The 23,783-nt window shown below is 45.1% G+C and overlaps 1 protein-coding gene across 2 annotated transcripts in view; it reads left to right on the top strand.

Moving 5' to 3' along the window:
- The window catches only part of XRN1 (5'-3' exoribonuclease 1), a 2,611,979-nt gene that overhangs the window by 2,000,232 nt on the left and 587,964 nt on the right, over positions 1 to 23,783 (top strand). For both annotated transcript variants that reach the window (XM_069618274.1, XM_069618273.1), the window contains exon 32: positions 936 to 1,025. In XM_069618274.1, coding sequence (XP_069474375.1) covers positions 936 to 1,025 — 90 coding nt within the window. The remainder of the gene's footprint in view (positions 1 to 935; positions 1,026 to 23,783) is intronic.

The raw sequence follows: 23,783 nt of genomic DNA on the forward strand, positions 1-23,783 counted from the left end.
CCGGCAGTAAGTTGGGCATCTTTGCACCCATGTTCTAAGCATTACTGCTTTGATTGCCTTGCGGGACAGGATGCCATTTTTGGTAGGGCAGACCTCCAGAGTTTTCTAACCAATGTACTTTCTGATGGATGTTCCTCATCGCCCTCCCTTTCTAGCCCTCTTTGGGTAGCTATAACACCTCAGTTCTGCGTTCCCTCTGCGTCTGAGTCCTAGGGAAAAAGGGCAGAACTGAGGTCAATGGTTGCGGCGCCTCTATATATACTGGCCCGGACTTCAGAACCGGCGCGGATTGTGTAAAGGAGTTGAGAGGAGCCGACGCAGAGCCGTGCTGCACCCCCTGGTGGCAGAAACGTTTCTGAAGAACAGCTGTTCTGGGATTAGGGATAAGAGGAATCCGTGGGAGGAACATCCATCAGAAAACATTACTTAGGGATAAGTACTGACCCCGATGTCATGACTGGCGCGGATTATGCGCTCCCTGGCAGTGGATAGGCTTCCGAACAAAAGATGCGTTTGGATTAGGGATCACAAGGTTTACTGGCATCTGAAGGTTTCATACAGTGGACAATTTAAAAATGTAATTTTGAAACTGTAATCTTCTGTTGGTAGGACTGCAGGTAAAACAGACTTGGCTGTAATAGCGTGTTTGCATTAAAGATGCTTTATTTTTAATACCATTAAGTTTGGAAATGGCATCTTTATCATTTCAGTTGGTTATTGAATTCCAGTGGCAGTGGCCATAACACAAAGCAGCATTGTATATTGGTCATACTTTCTTCTGTTGCCATAGAGAATATAAAGCCTGAGTTGCAGTGCTTGTGCAAAGGAAAACACCTTGTTTTTTAAATGTTTTCTTGTGCATATTTTAAACATTATAATTTTTAGCAGAATATTTGAAACCTTACATATGATTTATTCCCCTTCTCTGCTTGTAGGGAAAACAAGATGACGAGTTTTGCAATGTTTGGCAGTCCCTTCAGGACACTGGGAAGTCCCAACATGTCCACCAATGTATTCAAGACAAGGTTAGTATATAATAATTTGTTTTTATAGAGAGCTTCATGCATGGATTCCTCACGCTTCTAGGTACTATAGTAACAGGTGCTGTTACCCAATTTAATTGTACTGGACTCAATTGACATCTGGTGTATGGATGGCTGAGACGGCCCTGCCATGAGATTCAAACTTGTGAGGTGCAGGCTGGCCCCATGTTTTAGGAGAGCACTTGATTCATTAGATGTCCACCCTGGCTGACTGTTATGTTTGTAACCTGTCTAGAAGTTGATTAGAAACTTGAAAGAAAAGGAAATTGTCAGTTTGTCAACTTTTGTGAGGACTTGATTTAGAGGGGCACCAGAAATGGAATCTTCCTTAGTGTTACTGGGTTGTATATATGTCAAAACAGGAGCAAAGAAAGAAAGAAGTCGCCAGTAAATAAAGGACAGATTTTTAGCAAAGAATAACACCAGATTCTAGCACTGCCACTGGTGAACTTTGACTTTTGTAACTTGTTTTTGCAAACTAGCATTTGAGCATTGTGGCAGATTGCCTATCCCAAGCCCCAAACTAAGCGATTGAGTCGTATCTTTCACATTGGTCCTAATCTTGACATTCTGTGAAAATGTAATCCACTGGTTCAGGACCACTATCCCTCTCAGCCAATAAGAATTCGTTCCATCTACCCATTCTTTCCTATAGCAGAGTAACTCATTGTTGAGCAAGTGCCTGTCCTGGGATGCCACATGTATCCTACAGTCAAACCTGATCTGAGAAGGACCTGGTTGAGATTTGACTTTGCATTAACCCCAACTAGAAGGGGGATAACCTCAGACCACTAACATCACTACAAAAGTCAGTTAACCAGTGACAGCACCGGTCGTCGGTGTTATTTTTTTCTAATAATTTGTCCTTGATTTACTGGCGACTTCATTCTTTCTTTGCTCCTGTGTTGACATATAAACAACCCAGTAATACTAAGGAAGCTTTCATTTCTGAGCCCTTGTAAATTAGGTCCTCTCAAAAGTTGACAAACTGATAATTTTCTTTTCTTTCAAGTTTCTATTCAGCTTCTACATGTGTGCAGTCATAATTTCAAATGCATAATTTCGAATGCATTAATGTCGAAAATAAAAATGTCGAAATAATTTCTTTTGAATTTGTTTTTGATTTTATAGTTTTTTTTGGGTCTAGTTAGTTAAAAAGGGTTAAACAAAAAATGGGGGACTGGGGGGAAACCCCCCCCAGCTCCATCCCCCCAATTAAAAAAAAAAAAAAACATTTTTTTTCGACATTTTGCATCCGACATTAAGGCATTCGAAATGATTGCATTCGACTTATTGAATATAAACCGCTTCTACACCAATTACATACTGACTGTTCTTTTTCTTCTAACAGTCAGCCAGGGTGGATAGCTAATGAATAAAGTGCTCTACTAGGACATGGGGCCAGCCTGCACTTCACAAGTTTGAATCTCATGATAGGACCAACTCAGCCATCCATCCACACCGGGAAAAAGTAGAAGCTTTCTTGCACAAACTGGGATATTGGCTGGAGGATACCAGGAATGAAAATATAGGGTGTGACCGAGTCAGAGACCTGACCCTGGAAAGAGGGGTTGGGGACCCCTCTCAGCCTGGGGTGGGAGGCTTAACATGGTTGTCACCAGAGTCAGTCCTGCCCAAGAGTTGGGGTGTGGGTGTTGGGAAGCCCTCTGTCCCTTCTACTCGTACCTGCTTGCAAGAAATGAGCACCACTTTCTCTTGCCCCATGTCTGTACAGCACAATATTTTCCGATAGGACTTCAACATCAAGCATGCCTAGTGGTGGAGGAAAGAGTGAGCAACCTACCCAGAAGGGAAACAGCAGGAGCTGCTGTGAATCTGAGTAACCCGCTCAGCAGCCCAGAAAACACATTAAGTAACATGGACCAGCACAACAAATGGATTTCCCCCACTGGCGAATATGTTGAGTTGATGATTCTGCTTTCCAGCAATCTCAATGCACTCACCAAAACCCACACAGACAATATTGTTACCTATGACGGGGCCGGGGGAGTGGAAAGGAGGAGAGTAGGTGAATTTCTAAAGTCAGCTCTGGACGGAAGACTTTAGGAGGCCACATTTATGGTGAACAGCGAAGACACTGAGGTTAGCCAAAAACCCAATCAAGGTAGGATGAGTAGTCAAGGATTGGTCTCAGGAAAAGTATGTGTGGGGTCTAGGGCTACAGATAGTCCACACAGGGCAACACTGTATAATTCTATCTAGACAGTCAATGTACAAAAATACAGCAATTTATTAGTCCTTTCAGAACACACTAGAAAATGAAAATCACATGTAAGTATTGTAATCAAGAATCATACATCACATATATATATACAAATTCACTTTTAGAGAAATCACTTACTAATGGTCATTAATTAAATGCAAGAGAAATAATCAGCCCAACCCCAGTTCCCACTTTCTGACTATCCAGCCCCAAGATATATGGAATCAATATAGTCACAGGTGCCAGTTACAGGAGGGAATTCCAAGAAAGCTACAGACAGTGGGCTGTGGTAGTGATTCAAAAGAGTTCAGAAAGTATTTCAAAGTGAAATAGGTAATGTATCTCCAATTGAAAATGAATCGAGAACAAGCAACATAGACCTTAAAAACTCCATAGAGGAGGAACAGGTATAAATGTTTTATCAACGTAAAGTGGGGAAAAATAAGTCAAGAGTTAAACAAATGAAAAAAACAAAAAAGCAGATTGCAAAAACCAAAACCAAACGATGGAAAGAAGAAAGTTTATAAAGGCCCTTACTACACCTCCTCGTTGAAAGGGACCTAAAGAAACAAAAAAGAAAATCACAAAAGTGGCAGGAAAGTGAAGAAATGCATTGAAATAAACAACAGCTTGACACTGTACAAAATTGGAGTAGATTATTGGATACAGAGCGAGACACGAACATGAGTATTTAATGTTAAAGGACATTTGAACCGCGCAGTATCACCACCAAAGTGGTCCCCTGGCGCTCTGGCGGCTCTGAAAAAGGGGAGGAGAGGGGGTGGGTTAGTGGGAATAAGCTGGAAAAGTGCAAGAGAGCAGTGATGTGCTGTTGGCAGCCTCAGCCCGGTGGGTCCGTTGGTTGGGCTTGGGGTGTTTTACGGTCGATAGTCGTCGTGTGCTGTTGTGCGAGTCTGTGTGGCTTGTTTTGTTGTTGCATTGTTGTGAAGTTTGTGCGGATTGCTGCGTTTAAGGCTTGTGGTTCTGTTTGGTTAGAGTTTGAGAGGTGTATGCAGAGGGATGGAATTGTTAGTTGGTTAGTTGGCATTGCTGTCCTTGCAATTCTGGGATTCCATCTAGGTGCGGTACTTGCTGACGTTCACATTACTATCTAGATGCGACGCAAGCTAGGGTTCAGAATTCCGTACGAGTGTGGCACATGCTAACGATCACATTTCTATATAGATGCGACGCAAGTTAGGATTAGAATTCCATGTTAGTGTGGCACATGCTAACAGTCACATTTCTATGTAGATGCGACGCAAGCTAGGGTTCAGAATTCGAAGTGTGGTGCATGTTAAGAATAACATTTCGAAGGGATTGTGTCCTCCGACGTATTCCTTATCTTAGATAGATAGAAATCCTTCAGCTTTGCTGGCCTCGGAAAATTTTTTCGCCAGAGGGCGCTGCGCGTCGATGATCGCCGAGTCGATGACCCTCGACGGCCTCCGTGCCGACGTCGACGTCATCCTGCCTATAAAGGCCGCGCGCAGCGTCCGTTGCTCAGTTCCGTTTTTCCGCGCTTCGTTGTGCCTCGGAACACCGTTGCTCAGTTCTCGTCAAGATAACGTATATAATAACTACTATTTACCTCGATATCGATGGCATCCTCCTCCGACCCGACGACCCCTCGGTCCGGTTTCAAAAAGTGCCGAGACTGCGGGAAGAAAATGTCGTTGACGGACCCTCACAGGGTCTGTTTGTGGTGTCTGGGAATCACGCACCAGAGTTCGGAGTGTGAGGAATGCCTTTCCATGACGGCGAAAGCCTTGAAGGAGCGTAGGGGGAAGCTCGAGAGAGGTAGGTCAACTTTAACTTCCTCGAAAGCTTCTTCGGTAGAGTCGAGACGTTCGTCTCCTCACCATAAAAAACACTCTCGATCTAGATCACGAAGTGGCTCCCACCACTCGTCGACATCGAGACACTCGAAGAAGAGACGTAGGAGATCCCCTTCGTCATCTTCGTCGAGTTCTCCTGAGAGAGTTCATTGCCCCACAAAATGCAGCTCGCAAGCTGAGTGGGAGGAATTCAGGAAAAAGATGCTAAGCGTCTTCGAGAAAGCGGCCTCGTCCCCCTCGAAGACAGCTGAGGGTGATACCCCGGGTAAAAAACCCAAAAAATCTAAACGCCGCGAGTCGCAGTACCCGGCGGAAAAGTCAACCCGAAAGCGCCTCGAGCCATCGGGAGATAAAGCATCATCGACGCCATCGTCGAAAACTCCTTCGAAACAGAGGTCGGCGCCATCGACGCCGTTGTCGAAGGATTCATCGGCGCATCAGTCGATCGAGTCGACGCCGACGTCGACGCCGATATCGACGCCGGTGAAGGAAAGAACCACGGCTACTCCACAGCCAACGGTTAGACAAAAGACCTCCGACTCGACGCCGAGAACGTCGACGTCGTTCTCGAGCAAGACTCCGATCCTTTCGAGTTCTTCGAGGCCTAGTACACATTTCTCGACGCTTTTCACGGCGCCTTCGAGTACTTTCACGTCGGTGTCGACGACATCGACGTTTTCAAGGCCTGTGATGATGGCTCCTTCTGCATTGGAAATGGGGTTTATACCATTCCAAAAACCAATGTATCCCCCTTTAACCTCGATTTTTGAGGAAAGGGAGGATTCAGACCAAGATATTGATTTACAGAGGACCACATCACCAGAGCCAGAGACTTTCGCCTCTGAGGAAGGAAGATTAAAAAATCTTCAGGATGCACTTCAGGAAGCTAGTGGCTTGGACACTTCTCCTGAAGCAGAATTTATCAAACCAGACCCAGGAGAACATGCGGAGACTCCATATAGAGCTCTGATGTCTAGAATCATAGAATTTATGGGTTGGTCTGCACCTTCTCCTGCCTTTCAGCAGGATGACCTCACTGACATACTGGACAAGGGCCCACAGGAGGATCCTGTGGTTCCATTTCACTCTACTCTACAGAGAAGGATTTTGACAAACTGGGAAACGCCAGAAATTATCCCGGCAGTAAATAAAAAACTGTCAACAAAATACAGGGTGGCTAGTTCTGACCCTGAATATTTGTCAAAACACCCTACTCCTGAGAGCTTGGTTGTACAGGCTGCAACCTCATCAGGCAGCACATCTGCATACCCCACTGCTCCGCAGGATAGGGATGACAAAAAATATGATGCCATGGCTAAGAAGGTTTTTTCTGCCTGTAGCATGGCGTTAAAGTCTATTAACGCGACCTGTACGCTCGCTAGGTTCAGCCACACCCTTTGGGAGTGCGCTTCATCAGCGGCTGACTGCCTCCAAGAAGGAGAGGAAAGGGACGCATTTTTAAACATCATCAGGGATGGTAAAGATGCGATGTGCGAGACCCTACAAACTGGCCTAGATTCTGCTGACAGTATCAGCAGGGCCATGGCGGCAAGTACCACAATCCGCAGGCATGCGTGGTTGAGGAAGTCTGGTTTTGCCTCTGACGTGCAGACCAGGCTTTTGAATATGCCCTTTGACGGTTCTACCCTCTTTGGAAAGAAGGCGGATGACAGTTTGGAGAAACTGCAAACGTCCAAGGCAGCAGCCAAGTCATTGGGAGCTGCTATCCGTCAGAATACCTTTCGTCCTTCGGGATCATCGTGGAGAGGACGGTCCTTTCGTTACTATTCCTCATATGGAAGGGGCAGGGGACGACCGGCTCAAAGAGGCCAAGGAAGATTTACCCGTGGTGGACGGGGTAGGGGAAAGAAAGCCGCACCCGCAGGAGCAGGAGCCACTTTACCTTCGGCAACTGCATCAGCCGCTTCAAAACCACTCTGAGGTCTCCCCTCACAGAACACCAGTAGGGGGCAGGTTAACTCACCATCTGACGGAATGGCAGGCTATTACGTCAGATGCTTGGGCTCTGGAGACAGTAGCCCAAGGTTACTGCCTGCCCTTCCTACATATCCCTCAGAGTCATCCACCGGGGAACAACCCTTTGAAGCTTCCAGATCCGCTCCTCTTGCAGGAGGTTTTAGACCTGCTAGAGAAAGGTGCCATAGAACTGGTACCTGTAGCGGAAAGGAACAAGGGTTGGTACTCCCCCTACTTCATAATACCGAAGAAGGACGGAGGACTGAGACCCATCTTAGACTTACGGGAATTGAACAAATTCCTCCGAAAGGACAAGTTCAAGATGGTGACTCTCTCTCAGATCCTTCAGGCCCTCCAGCTTCAGGACTGGTTGGTATCTCTAGACCTCCAGGACGCTTATTTCCATGTGCCGATCCATCCCAGGCACAGGAGATACCTGAGGTTCGCAATTGGCAGCTCTCATTATCAATTTCGAGTTCTGCCATTTGGGCTAACCTCCGCCCCGAGGGTCTTTACCAAGCTAATGTCGGTTGTGGCTGCAAGTCTAAGGAGGGAAGGGATTCATGTCTACCCTTACCTAGACGATTGGTTGATCAGAGCTGTATCTTCGGAACAGGCTCAGAGACAACTAGATTATGTTTGCCACTTCCTTCACAAGCTGGGCTTCTCCCTCAATTTAAAGAAGTCACAGATGATACCATCACAGAGACTCCAATTCATTGGAGCAGTCCTGGACACTTCCCTGGGAAAAGCCTTGCCACCAGAGGTGAGGGCTCGAGATATTCTGCAGATGGTCATCAGATTTCAGAATGCCCAATATCTCCCAGCCTACGACTTTCTGAGGTTGCTAGGCCTCATGGCATCCTGCATATTCCTCGTGCCGGAGGCTCGCCTGAGAATGAGATCCCTCCAGTGGGCACTGAGAACTCAGTGGTCACAGTTCTCAGGAAGGATGACAGATCTCCTTCGGATCCCGGTCAAAGTAGCCCGAGACCTTCAGTGGTGGGCCTGTCGGGAGAACATCCTGAAAGGAGAAATGTTTTGGCAACCATGGCCGGAGATAACAGTAGTCACGGATGCCTCACTCACGGGGTGGGGAGCTCACGCCAACGACTTGACCATCAGCGGTCGTTGGTCTCCATCGGAGTCCAGACTACATATCAACCTGTTGGAGCTGAGAGCCATCAGACTAGCGCTGAAGGCTTTTCTGCCGTCTGTACGGGGAAGAAACGTCCTAATAATGACGGACAATACAGTGGCCATGCACTACCTCAACAAAAGAGGAGGCGTAGGCTCACTACCACTGTGCAGAGAGGCGATGCAGCTCTGGTTTTGGGCAATTCAGGAAGGAATCTCTCTATCGGCAATTCACCTAGCCGGAGAGAAGAACTTGACAGCGGACGCTCTGAGCAGGCAGAGCACAGTCTCTCACGAGTGGGAGATAGCTCAGGAAGTCCTTCAAGAGATCTTCGCCCTTTGGGGAACCCCTCAAGTGGATCTGTTCGCCACCAGTATCAACAGGAAGTGCGACAGATTTTGCTCAAGGGAATTTCCCCCGAGAGGAGCTCTAGGAGATGCGTTCGTAGTGGACTGGGAGTTCCCACTTCTGTACGCGTTCCCTCCGGTCCCTGTCATTCCTCAAATGATCAGGAGGTTGAGAAGGTTTCGGAAGACCATGATCCTAATTGCCCCGGATTGGGCCAGGAGAACGTGGTACCCGGACCTTCTAGACATGTCCATCTGCCCTCCAATTCGACTGCCATACAGAGAGGATCTTCTCTCGCAGAAGGAAGGTCAGGTTCTCCATCCAGCCATCAAGACCCTCAACCTTCACGCTTGGTGTCTGAAAGGTTGAGGTACAAGGATTGGGACCTTCCGGATGATGTTATGGAGGTGTTGCTTTCGGCCAGAAGGCCGGCAACTAAAACTCTATACCGCTGCCGTTGGAACAAATTTTGCAGCTGGTGCAGAGAAAAGAATATTGAACCCTTTTCTTGTGGTACACCTATGGTGTTGTCATTCTTACTTTACCTGGCTAATTCAGGCCTACAGGTTGGCACAATTAAGGGCTATCTCGCAGCGCTATCAATCTTTAAGCGCACTGCAGAGGAGCCTTCATACTTCAAAATTCCATTGGTAATACAATACCTAAAAGGATTAACTAATGTTTATCCCCCGAAACCTTTTCAAGTTCCCTTATGGGATTTAAACCTAATTTTAAACTTCCTAAAGGGTGCCCCTTTTGAACCACTACACTCTTGTTCATTGAAGCTTCTCACCCTCAAAACTGTTTTGCTAATAGCATTGACATCTGCTAGAAGGGTTAGCGAGTTGCAAGCCTTATCGTGTAAACCTCCACATACAATCTTTTACAAGGACAAAGTTGTTCTTCAGGTGAAGCCTAACTTCCTCCCGAAGGTAGTCTCGGAGTTTCACATCACTCAGAAGATTATATTACCTTCTTTCTACCCTCCTCCTCATCCGGGGAAGGAGGAAGAGAGACTGCACAGGCTGGACCCTAAGCGAGCCTTGAGCTTCTATATCAGCAGATTGGCTAAGATCAGACAAGCAGACCAACTCTTTGTAGGTTATGCAGGACATAAGTTGGGCCTTCCAATAACAAAACAAACCATCTCCAGATGGATTATTTTAGCCATTCTGGAGTGCTACAAATTGGCAGGAAAGGAGCCTCCTCAAAATCTAAGGGCTCATTCTACCAGGGGTATCGCAACATCCTCAGCCCTTCAAAGAGGGGTGCCAATTCGAGATATATGTGCGGCTGCCACATGGTCGTCCGCACATACATTTACCAAATTCTATAGCCTGGATTCCTCCTCTAGTCAAGAAACTAGATTCGGCAAGGCTGTGTTACACTCTGTCCATTCTGGAAGGGTAACATAACTTTTATTACTCCCGCCTCCAGTCACAATACCACTGCTATGGGAGTCTATCTAAGATAAGGAATACGTCGGAGGACACAATCCCTTCGAAGAACTAGTTACTCTTACCTTGTAACGTTCTTTCGATGGGATGTTCCTCCGACGTATTCCTTATCGACCCTCCCATCCATCCCCGCAGTATGACTTCCTGTGGGTTTGCAGCCTATGCTCCTTCAAGGTGATTAGTCTAATCCAAAAACATTACTGGGGACTACAAAACGGAACTGAGCAACGGACGCTGCGCGCGGCCTTTATAGGCAGGATGACGTCGACGTCGGCACGGAGGCCGTCGAGGGTCATCGACTCGGCGATCATCGACGCGCAGCGCCCTCTGGCGAAAAAATTTTCCGAGGCCAGCAAAGCTGAAGGATTTCTATCTATCTAAGATAAGGAATACGTCGGAGGAACATCCCATCGAAAGAACGTTACAAGGTAAGAGTAACTAGTTCTTCTATCTAGATGCAACTCAGGCAAGAGTTAAGAATACTGGGTGAGGCACATGCTAACTATCACATTTCTATCTAGATGCGGAGCAAGCTAAAGTTAAGAATCCTGAGTGTGGCACATGCTAACAATCACATTTCTATCTAGATGCAACGCAAGCTATAGTTAAGAATCCTGAGTGACCTTAACTACCCACTCCATAACATCTGTACACAATTAGATAGAGTTGGAACAAGAAGAACAGGACGTTAGTCAAAATCTCGACCTAGGGAACCCCAAATAGGGGGCAACAGTTGGTCGAATTCCAAACATTGGAACAAAAAATGTCTAAAATCAGAAACAACGAAAGAGAGAGGGAATTGAAAGGAGAAGGAACAGAGACAAGAAATAAGCATTATAGAGAAGTAATTGTAACTGAAGAGAAATAATTAAAAAGAAATAAATGACAAACTGACAGCGAGATTGGAGAGAATGAGGATCTTATCATAAGAATGACAGAAGTTCCAGAGATCCCTCCTCAAATAGGACCTCGCTGCTAGCTTTATTTAAGACTATTAGATCCCTGTGTGCAGTAAGAACTCGAGATATAGAGTCTTACCATTATCAGAAACAAAAGAGTGAATACTGCTGAGATGCACTTTCAGTCATTGATAGTGAGAAAACTGATATGGTCAGAGAAAGATAATATCGACGCTCAGGGATTTAAGATTCAAAGTGAAAAACAGAACAGAACAGAAGAAGCGGGATAGAAGACATAATGATAGGGCTAATTGGGAGGATCTGAAATGTGAGAAGGAGAAAATTGATACATTACTGATAAATTGACAAGGACCCATGGTCTAACTGCAGAGAGAAGTGTACTACAACAATGTGAAACCTACAATTATAGAGGTGAAACCTGCTAGATGGACATGGTTAGAAAAATCTAAAATAGAGACTAACCACAACACACATGATAAGCGTATAGACAAAAGCGATGCCTCAAAGTTAAAAAATTGGCATCTGGAATACTGAAGGGTTTTCGCATTTGATGGTGCTAGGAACAGAGAGCATATAAATGAATTTGATTAACTAATCTTGCAGGAGACCTGGATAACAGTAGAACCCGTCTAGCCTAGTTGTCAGATTTGCTGGGTACAGTTCATAAAACAGCTTAAAGGCAGACCCATGATGGGCCCACTTGCCGCCTTCAAAATGACATCATCAGGGAACTTAACAGAATCGAGTAAATCCCTATTGTGCCCTCCAACCTCTTAAATATGAAACCCAGGTTCCACCCTTTGCAATGGCGATTATAAATCCTGTAAAGATCACAGACGATAAATTTGTGGCTTTAGTCACAAGTTTATTTGATGAAATGGATACAGACCCAACTATATCCATGACAATAGTGGCAGGTGACTTAGACACACATTGTATAAACAATGAGAAAAAACTGCAATGAAGAGAGCAGAGAAATGGCTGAGTATCTTGAAGGAACTAAATATGGTCATGTTAAATGGATGTACGCAAGGAGATGTCCCCCCACGAGTGACGTGGAAGGGGAGGGCACATGACAGCAAATATTGATTATGCCTTTGTAGCTAGACAATCTTTAGAAGCAGTACTTGATTTTAAGGTCTTATATACAGATTTTAGTAATCATGATGTATTGGAGATTACATGTGCTCAAGCGAATCAAGAACAACAAATAATCTATGGCCATGATCCTAGAGTAAACTAGGGGTTCAACCGCATAAAATGGACAGTGCCTAAAATAGTTAAACTATTAGATCACTTGATAATATAACCCCAGAAACCCTATATAGAGGTGCTACACAAGTTAAAACATGTAAATAATCCAAACTCTCGCATGAGAGATAGGAGGATTAAACCACCTGATCTGATCATAAGAGACAAGAAAAGGGAAAAAAGGAAAGCTATTAGAGAGATTGCATTTGCAAACATGTGTGATTACAGAAACAACTGAAGAAATATAGAAACGTTATTAGACACCAACAAATACAGCAAATACAAGTGGAAAGTAAACGTATGTTGAGAACCCTTGCTAGTAAATAAAGTGCACAGATTTGGATGTTGTTGAAAGATGGATCAAGGACAGAGACTAATTTGAATAATATAAATGCCATCGGGGAAGATGGTTGGGTAAAACATTTCACCAAATGATTCTATCATAAGACCTTGATTCAGGAAACACCTATCCTGTATAATGCAGAGGACAACAAATTAGCATAGAAGCAGAGGACATAGAAATAATAATCAGAAAAACTGAGTACTTCTTGGGCCCCTGTGCCTGATGGCATTTCTAATGCTATCTTTGCACCACAACTACACACCAGAAAAATGGACCCTCATTTTGCATCACATATACTCACAAGTTCACAGATATGGGGTAATACCGGACTCCTGGAAACAGTTCATTGTATTTCCTGTATTGAAGAAGGGTGACCGATTGAACCCGGCTAATTATAGACCATTAGCATTGACGGGTTCAGTAGGTAAGATATATGCCAAGATCCTATTGGTTGCACTGAATAAATGGTTAAAATAGAATATTCTATTATACGCTAAACAAGCAGGTTTTATATCGGGCCTGGGAAGTGCCCCGAATCTGCATATATTACAAGCTTTCAAAAATCAAGCTATGCAGAGAAAAACATCACTCTACATAGCTTTCATAGATTACAAGCAATCGTTTGATATGGTGTCCAGACCCATATTATGGAAGAAATTAAAATCTGCAGGATTCACTGGATATCTGCTCAATGCAATACAACAGCTATACATGGGGACATCTATTAGAATAAAATTGAATAAAGGAGGATTGCTAACCAAAGCAATAGAAACTAATGTAGGCCTAAAGCAGGGATGCCTATTAGCATCCACTCTATTCAATTTTTATATTTCGAGACATCAACAACTCCTTTAACAAAGTTAGGTCTTTTCCTCCGAGACTAAATCGTAATTTGGTTAAATACATGCTTTATGCTGATGATTTAATTGTCATATATCAAACTCCCGTAGGGTTGATTCGAATGCTACATGCATTAGAACAACATGCAAAAGATAATGATCTTCAAATTAACTCGCAAAAATCCAACATTCTCATTTTCAGAAATAACCAAGTACTTAAAAACAAACTTATTATATAAATACCTCAGAGTAAACATTAATGATAGTCAAACGTGCCACATAAAGAGGAACTCAAAGCAAAAATGTCCACGATGTGCTCACAGGCAAAACTGATCCAACAAAAATATGTAAAATTTACCAGTAAGGACATTATGACGTTATTAACGACAGAAAGTAGTTCCTACAATAACATACAGAGCCTTGAGTAAAGTGGGCAAGGAACAGCTGAATTGGGTATATCACGAAGGTTTGTTCTGGAAGACAATTTTGAGATTGCCAAAAAGCTTTCCCATGTCAGTAATAAGTTATGAATTGGGTCTGACTTCTCTCCAAGCCATTGTGTTCACTGAATTTATATGGAAAATGTATAATGGTGGAACGGTATAGGAAAACGGTGATTGGAGTGATCTCCCAGACTTTTCCTGAGAATGGTACAGATATAATAAACATCTGGAAAGAAACATGTAGAGAAAATATGACAAAAGCAGGTATTAGTGAAATCCTGATGACAGAAAATCCATTGAAAGCAAAGGGAAATAAATGTGAAAAGTATAAATGCTTCAAAAACAGATTTTTCCCTCATAAAAAACTGAAATTCCAATGTATATACAAAAACATCCAAATCTACAGTACAGAATAGAAATCATGAGATTCAGATTCAACTTGATACCGACCAGAGCGATTAAAGTTCGCTGGGACACAGGCAAAGAAACAAAGAATAATTGTAGATTCTGTGAAAATGATAAAGAACTGGAAACATTACAGCATATCTTGATAGAATGTAAAAAGTTAACATCATTAAGGCGTGAATATTTTATGAATTATTTTAAAGATTATATTTCACTCAGTCAGGCAACTATATGGGCGATGTCTAATGCAGAACAGATGTCATTGAACATAGCTATCATTCGATACTTGACAAAATTGGGAATCGAGTCTGCTAAAATGTTTTAAGAGACAGAGAGAATGTGTGACACAATGATAGAGGTGAAATATATTAAATGGATGGATAGAAGTGGCTTACCAATTGTTTTAAGAGTTGTAATACAAAATGACTCGATAATGATGTCTGTTGAGATATAGGTATGTGTTATTTTTTATTATTCTTTCCCTTTTTCTATTCCTTTTGACATGCATAATTGGATTTGGATGTATGAGGGATTGTATTTTGTCTTGTATTTTATCACCAAGGTTACTTTTGTAGAATACTGTGATTTTATGGAGAAATTGAAATTTTATATTTGTAAAGTTGAATTTCAACCAAATCAAATAAATGTTTTTTCCCAAATCAGGTACGTATTCCTCTCTATCCTAGTCCCAAGGTTAGCCCTAGGGTAGGATCCTTGACCCAGGTTTTATGGCCAAAGGTCAGTCCAGAGGGAGTTGGGGGACAAATGGCTTTGCATCCAATGTTACCCTATGGAGGATGTGGGACAGGAACAGCTATGTTTACTTACCCCTCTGACTCTAACATTTCCGTCAACAATTTTGGTCAGTATTACCGGAAAATCGCAAGGAAAAAAGAAAGCAGGATGTGCATTTACTGCACATTCGGCTTGCACAAAAAATCTGATCCAGTAATGCCGAACATGGGAAGCGGGGCTTGTGTGGGTGTCTCCCACTGCCCATGTTCGGCATTATGGGCTTAGGGGTCAGGGTTGTCCTCTGTTTCTATGTCATTGGAAGCGGGGGACCATAAAGAAAAAAAAAAAAGAAAAAACAAAAAAGGATCTGGTCGGAATGGATGCTGCGGAGATAGAGGAGAGTTGGCGGCACATTTCTGTGTGTGCCGCCGAAAAGGTAAGTAGGGGCCGGGTGGTATGCAGGATGTTGGCGACCATGCTCTTTGTGATCATTGTGCAGTGGGATTTTGCAATTCGATATTTTCAGATTCGCAATTTCCCGCTTCGCAGTAATCGTGTAGATACATGTAGGTCATCCGTAATTCGCTAGGCACACAATCTGATGTTCTTTATTCGGGTGAGAGAGGGGCCCAGGGGTCAATGTCGCAAGGGTTACTTCCGGCGTCGGCACAGCTTCCAGGTAGAGGTCCAAAACGATGAAAAATGAAGATCTTTGGAGGACAGATCCCATTGGGGCACCTCACAGGATGGATGCATGCGGGTTCCAGCAACGGTCAACATGTGATCAAACCGTGACAGGCGGCCCTTCAGCGACAAACAAAAGTGGCTCCAGAACAGCCTCTTTTGAAGATAGGAAGCTGACATTTCGGGAACAGGTGACTTATGACACAAGCGGAGGACCCACCAATTTCCAAGGCTCAACCCAGAGTGTCTGCAGCAAGGTAGCACAGGAATAAGCTGGCGAGTCCACCTGCCAGTCCAGGGACATTTCAGAAGACCATGCCGGAATGTAGCCTCGAGTAGGGGTTGTGAGAAACCTGAGGGTGTCCTCACATCTTTCCCCCTTTGCATCCTCTGTGCAGGTGGCCAGGGAAAGGCTATCACTTTTGGATCATGACCCTGGGGGTGGAGAAGCGAGGGATGGGAGGGTTCTTGGGGAGAGGGAAGGAAAGGTCCCCAGGTGAGAAGCGGTATCATCCATTTTCACTCCAGGATGTAACCAGAGTCCCAGAATCTTTTGTGGGATATTGTTATCCCATTTTGCTTTAGCAAAACAACATCAGGAGAAAAGGCAAATGTCGAAAACCTAGAAAGAGGCTGAGAAGAAGTGAAATGCCCTTGGGAGAGATGCATTTTCCCCTTTTATCTAATAATGACCAAGCCAACTCATCTCCCACCTTTGGGCGGTATTACAAAACAACTCCCTTGAATTATTCACTCAAAACCACAGAAAGTACTACAAAAAGTACTGAAATGAGGAAGAGGCAACCAAGAGCATTGAAGACTAGTTGTTTTCACCACTTAGGTACTGGGACAAAGAAGAGGCCTGCTGATAGCAGTAGAGGACAGGTATATCCCTTTAATGAGGCCCAGGCAAGGCTAATTGTATACTTCAACCTGCAACCTGTTACAGGGCTGCAGGTGTATAAAAAGCCCCACCAAATGAGTGCAAAGGAGGGAGCAGTGGCAGTGAATTTGCAGCAGCACAGAGGCCAAGAAGAATTGAGGAGGCGCTGTCCGCGTGCAACACGCTTATGGTTCAGGGAAGAGCGGCCCAGGAGCAGGGGCTCTGTGGAACCCGAAGGAAGTGTAAGGGTAGCCCAATTTACAGGGGTATCTTTAATTATAAGGGTGCCCCTAATCACGCTCACACCACAGTAAATGCACCCCTCTAGGGAAGTAAGGCTAAGAGTCTATCTTGCAAGGATAACAAGTTTATTCTTTACAGAAATCAGGATTGGGGCAAAGAACTCTGCTCCCTGAACGGCCTTCTGTCCCTCTTCCGTTCCTTTCTCCTGAAAACTGGTGCCAGGCAGGAGCTTTTATACTCATGACTTGCTGTAGTGGCATAACTGGATATGGGCATGGCTTTATCCCACCTCGTCCTGCTTCCATACAAGGGATGCTCCAGTATTCCTGTCTTCACTGTCAGCGATTTCTGTTAGGACATGCTACTTTACATTTTCTACCTTACATAGACACACACTGCAGCACTGCAGACTTTTACAAACCTTGAGGCCTAGCCCCAGGCAAAACTAAACATTTCCCGAACTAATTTTCATTCATACTCCACTCCTTCTGCTCATGTTTTCTGGGCCCTATAGTTTTACACATTTATTTGTATAATCTATCCCATTCTGCATTTTGTACATCGAGCATGTTAATATCCCCTTTTAGCATGCAAGGGCTTTGGACAGACAGCTGCTGAGTTACTTCGTGCTGCTCTGCCAGACTTGGTGACACAACACTGCATGAGCCCTGCGATCCATTTTTAGCACATGCTGCATTCTTTCTGGCAGAGAGCATGCTTGCATCTACCGTACTTTAAGATTTTAGAAATGCATGGGATTTGACATTTACAAATCTATCCAGCTAATAGTTAATTGTGCTTTATATTTTAAACAATAAATGCCTTCTTTTAGTGCCTGCCCATGTCTGTGTATATGATTATATTTGCATGAGAGAGATTTCCCAGTGCCCCTCCACCCTCCTTTAGTGCCTAGAATAAGTCCAAAGAAGTCTTGCCTAATTCTAAAGCGCTTGGGGGCGAGGGAGGACACTAGCTCCTTCCCAACAGAAGCGTGAAAGGGGCGCCGTGCTGGAAGGCTGCCCCTTTTTCCATTGTTCAAGGTTCTTGTTCTCCTGGGGCCAGAAGCTGACCGATGAGTGCCTGAAGGGCAGGAGATGGAGCACTGAAGCAAAGACGAGAATGCAGGAAGGTCTGCGCTGCCAGAACTCTCATCAAAGCAACCAGTGCATTTCTAGATCAACATAAACCCGGTATGCGATTGTTTGATACTGCGTGTAAGGATACTTTGTTACGGAGTGGTCGCGTGGATTGAAAGGCACGTTGTTGAAGGTCTCCGATTAGAATCCATACGAAGCAGCGAAAATTAAAGACTCGTTAAGTCATTAAAGCTGAATGAATACTTTGTTACGGAGTGGTCGCATGCAAATTAAAACATGTTGTCGGTGGAGAGTGTTGTGAGAGTGTTTCCTGTGTTGGACTTTTGGCTGCTGGGAGTTTGTCTTCATCCTCTATCAGCAGGGCAGGATTGCACACTGCAAAACATCATCTCTGGATGCAGAACGTCACAGAGAGTATTGCAAGAGTGTTTCATGTGTTCCCTGGGCTCGTGGCCTCATACTGCACCCTTGGCCACTGTGTAGCACGCAGCGGAATATGGAGCAACTAGAACCCAAAATCTTACATGGAACACAACTGCGAACATTAATGTTAACCAAGAAAACCTGGCCTTTTTTACTTTCGTTTGTTGATCAACATTAAATGACACTAGACTTCTGACCTAGCTGTGACCGATCTGAAGTATTTAACTTTTGTGTACTGAGGTCTCCATTTGTATCAACACTTTAGCTGTTATCACCCATATCAAAATTGGCACGACTAACGAGTTGATGGCTGCAAATGACTTACCTCGAACAAGGCGTCATGCAAAGCTCGTGCAGATCGTTTACAACTACTTGCCAAAAATGAGAAAATTGTTGGTTTGACTGGCGCCTCATCATTTGAAGTGGATTCTGATGAGCTTCGTTTAAAAGATGCAGATGCCTTTCAGAAAGACTTAGAGGTTGGCTTGGAATTTGAGGAGCTATCTAAAGCTTTAAAAGCAAAAAAATCATCTAAATGATTAGAATCCTCGCAGTTTCCATGTTTGAATTTACAGCCTCCCCCATGCCTTACAAAATGTTAACACTAAATGTCATCAACAAGAAAACAGATTTGTAAACCATAATGGTGCTTATTTAACAGATACAGAAATATTGGAACTTGATTCGTCCCCAAATATGGAGAAAACTACAACAATCTTAAAAGGAGAGAAGCTGGACTATCAAGATGGCCGCCGTGGGGAATACTGTGTGGAAGAGCGCACCCATCTCAGCAGGCCATGGGAAGTGCTTCATAGCCGCAGCCTACCTCTCCCCAGGCAATTAAATGACTTGCGATTACCCCTCGAAGCTGTTACAATCTGCTAATTCCCCTGAGCGAAACCACCAGGCCAGTCCCAGCGATCACCGGTGTAGGGGAATGGGAGAGGCCAGAAGCCTGCGCCGCCCATGGGCAACCAGTCAGTCCCGTGGTATGGAGCGCCTTCTCTCCTTCCCCCAGACGGAACGTCACTGAAGTGCGGGACAACCGACAATCTGACGTGAAAGGAGTGACAGACATCGAGCAACCCAAGGGGCATGCCATCCAACAACTCTTGAAGTAGATATGCGGGAGCAGCGGAAGAGGGACTCCCGAGAGTGAAGGAGCAAGGTCCCAAACGGCCCTTAGCTGCATCCACAGAGAGACCTGAGCCTCCCGGGACCAGCCAGCGAGACATTGCCCAGAGGAGAAGCGAGTCGCGTGGGGATGGAGAGGACCGGGTCAAGGCAGACACTTGTGACCAGCAGCCCATCGTATCAAGGAAGGTGAGGCCCGCACTTCCCCTCTCCCCATCTGCATAACATCGAAGACCTTCGCTATTTCACTGAGTTCTCCTTTTGTCTTATCGCCATTGACTTTTGCAAATTAATGATAATTTTTCTTACTATCCTTTATATTCAATATCACCGGCTATCGAGATTATCTGACAGAAGTGAACAAATGGTCGTCGAAGACTCCCGCCGGTGGATTCGTTCGGCCTTGGAAGGCTGCTTCGGGCTTTGGCCACACAGTAGGGATAGGGAGAGAGGGTGGAGAACATTTAAGAAGGTATTTGCCCCTTTTCGTACACTACACTCACCTAGCTGCCGTGTCAATCCATTATGTATAGGACCCTTTTTAAACTTTGCCCTAAGGGACACAAAAAGTTTCCGTGGGTCGACAAGCACCGTGTGTGTAACCTTTATCTCCCTCGGGACCACGTCGAAGTGACCCGTCAGGCTTGTAGGCTCTTCAAACCCAAGACATTAAAGGATCGATTAACTAAACGCTGGGCCTTCCATTCCATGCAGGTCGAAGCCACCATGGATGTGGAAGGGACTTTCAGCCACAGCAGCAACCCTGCGGTATCCGAGGGCAATGGTGATACACTGGTCTGCCAAGCGCAGGTCCCTGACCCCATCAGACAGGCCGATGGCCGTGTTACGGGGAAGACACCCGGCGGCAAGGGCGCTACTACAACACCCTCCACTAATCACACAACCCACGGCCGAGACTCGACACGACCGTCGAAGGACCAACGCACGACGTCTAGGGAAAGGTCTGTTGAATCTGTCCTCTGGGCACTCCAGATCCAGGTCGCCACATGACAGATCATGACAGTCGAAAGACAGAACAGACGTTGTGAATAAATCCACCTCCGAACGTTGCTCGTCTGTAGACGAGGCGTTGAATCTTTCAACTACCAAAGTTAGACTTTCTCTGCCGAAATCGGTTAAAAACCCTAGCCAGGCGCGACTAGCCTATTTGGTAAAGAAACACATCCCAGAACGCCTAATAAAGGTTAGGGAGTCTAAGAAAAAGACTTCTAAAACCCCACCTAAAGAAACATCACAGAGGGATAGGTCCCCTCACAAGGATAAAGACACACATGAACAGGATTCTCTGTCTTCAGCCCTAAAGAAGACACAGTTGCCTTCTGAAATACATCCCACTCCTCAAGATCAAGGATTTCCTTTACACCCTAGGTCAGTTTCTAGCTCTACCCAGTGGTCTTGTGAGGATATAGACAGGGTCATGAGAAGAATGACCTTCATGGCAAATTTTTATGAAAAAGACCCTAATTATTTCGCAAGTCTTCAGTCCACCCCTCCAACAACAGCAGCCTCTGGTTCTCAGGTCCCTGTTTTGGCTACTGTTTCTAAACCCACACCAGTCATTGATCTGTATGACCAGGACACTGATACTGAAGACCTCGATGCCTCTCAAGAGGCTGCAGATCCTTATTATGGGGATTTTGATGATGAGATTGATCCAGGCGCAAACATGTATAACATGGACTCTCCTGTTAATCAGGATCCCCTGTAACAGACTCGCCAATAGATAACAAACGCTACTTAATGACGTGCTCGTCAAGGCGGCTGAGCATTTCCAAATAGCAACTCAGGAGACGCAACAAGACAAAGATTTTGTGGATGATATCTTGGGAGACAAGAAGGCTGTCTCTCAATTCCTTCCCCTCCTGCGATCTGTTCGGGCGAAAGATACAACCCTCGCTGGAGGTGCCTAATCGGACACAGGCTGTTAACTCCCGCGTTGAGAAGCTCTTCAAACCTGCCCCATCCGACCCTATATATATATATATATATATATATATATATATATATATATATATATATATGAGGATAGCTTAAGCCTGAGTCTCTAGTTGTTACAACAACGAGGAAAAAAGCAGGGACACCCCTGGCCTCCCCTGAAGCTCCTCCAAACAAGGAGAGCAAAAAACTGTATACAATGGGGAGGAAAGTGGCATCTTCGGCTGCTTTTCAAGCTAGAATAGCTAGTAACGCCACTCTTTTAGCAAGGTATGACTGCCATAAATGGGATGAGATTTCAGCCTTGTTGTCATTGGCCCCTGAACCCCTCAAGTCACAATTAGCTCTTGTGGCATCAGAAGACAGGGCAGTTTCAAGCTGCATGTTGAAAACTAATCTTGACGACGCAGACAATGCGGGAAGGATAATCGCAGAAGGAACCATTATTAAGCATCACGCTTGGATACGCAAATCCGGCTTCAAGCAGGAGACGCAAGCCACTCTTCTCAATATGCCCATAGAGCCTAACGTACTATTTGGTAAGGCAATTGAAGACGCCTTAAAGATGCTTAAGAAGAATATGATACACTGAAATCTTTGGGCCAATTAACCAATGAACCCACTGGCCAAAGGGTTAATGGTAATTTTCGTTGCTCACGCGGACAGAATTCCCAACGAGGTTCAAGCTACAGTCAAAATCAAGGAACATTTGTAGGCCAAGCTTCTCAAAGTTATCAGATGGTTCCGCGCAGATGTCGCGAACGGGGGAGGGGCTCCTCCTCTAGAGATACTAACACACCTCCAAAACAGTGACTACCCGCTTCAGCTGCCCTCCAATACCTCTCCAATAGGAGGGCGTATTTCAAACTTCACCCAAGCATGGGAGGAAATCACCTCAGACAAATGGGTGCTGTCCACCTTGGTGGGTGGTTATTGTGTGGAGCTCCTCGAGGGACCCCGGAACCATCAACTGCGCCAGAAAATTCACTCCAAAGAAGACCAATGCATCCTCCTCGAGGAAATCGCCATGCTGCTCCAAAAGGACACCATAGAAATCCTCCCAGCCAACCAGGTAAACAGGTATTTATTCAACCTACTTCCTTGTGCCAAAGAAAGATCTAACAATGCGCGGCCCAGTATTAGACTTACGCCCTGCAAACACCTATGTCAAGCCACAAAAGTTCTGCATGACTATGCTACAAGAAGTAATCCCTCTGCTAAAGCGGCAGGATTACATGGCTACATTGGATATTGAAGGCGGGCGTCCCCAGATAGCACGACCCTCCCCACAATGAGAGGCAGGATGGGAATAAGGCTAAGACAAAGCGCGGGTGAGCTTAATGGGAGTTTATATAAGTCAAAATAGGGCATGCAAAGGACTCTGCAAACTCCGAGAGCGCTCTGTCTGACACTAGCAAAGACAGGCGTATATATTTACTAAACGCGTCATAAGAACCTACACACTATAGGGGGCACATGTTTGTGGGGATTGGGTGGCGACGACTGACTATAGGTGCAGCTGTGATGTGTTACGCCGTGGTTGGTGGACGTCACTGGGTGCCAACGTGGGGCGGGCAGGTCAGCTGGGCCCATCCGGGCGGTGCTGCGGTACCAGGCGTAGCCAGTGTCATTGATGAATGTCTTCCTTGGCTTTCTGCCCTAAGGGCCACGCACACCCCATTCATTCAATACCGCAATATTATCTTTCCCTGTAAATCCTACAATAGGTTATTCTACGGGTTAATGCAACACAGGAGGAATGCACCTAGAGTTGGGGTCCTTTGGTGAAACATCAATACATGGTTACCATCATCCTGTTGGCCGGGTATCATAGGTCACGAGGTTGGGTCTCGGGGTAAGGGGTGAGCTGTCCAAGTTTTGATGTCTCGTTAGAAGTCGTCATGAATGTGTTCCTGCAGTGTTGCTATAATATTGGGTGTCCTAATTTTACAGGGGCCATTAACCTGGGGTGAACTGGTGGGTCGGGGAGTCTAAGACAGGGCACCACTGGCCTGCGTTTATGGCCGGGGTTTACTGCTGGGTTGTAAATAATTCAGGTGGCTGGCCGTGGCCATGTGAGCTGCGGAGGAACGTGAATGCTTGAAGCGGCTCCAGCCGAATTGGGGGAGGTGAGGCGGAGCAGCCCGGGCCTCTGCCTTTCGTCTGGCAGGCTTCAACAGGGGAGGGAGGGGAAATGGCCTTGGATATGCCCACAATGGTATTCTCCTCGTGTGTGGCAGATTATATAAAAAGGCATAAACATTCATATAATGTACAATACTCATTGAGTTTTTAAAAGCTTACATTTCTACATTGTTAGCACCTTTACATGGCCATTTCAAATGCGTTAGCTATACCAATTTTGCTATTGATAACTATATGTTAAATATTTAACAACCCCG

The sequence above is a fragment of the Ambystoma mexicanum genome, chromosome 10, assembly GCF_040938575.1.
Source record: "Ambystoma mexicanum isolate Mex_15411 chromosome 10, UKY_AmexF1_1, whole genome shotgun sequence".
Taxonomy (NCBI): Eukaryota; Metazoa; Chordata; class Amphibia; order Caudata; family Ambystomatidae; genus Ambystoma; species Ambystoma mexicanum.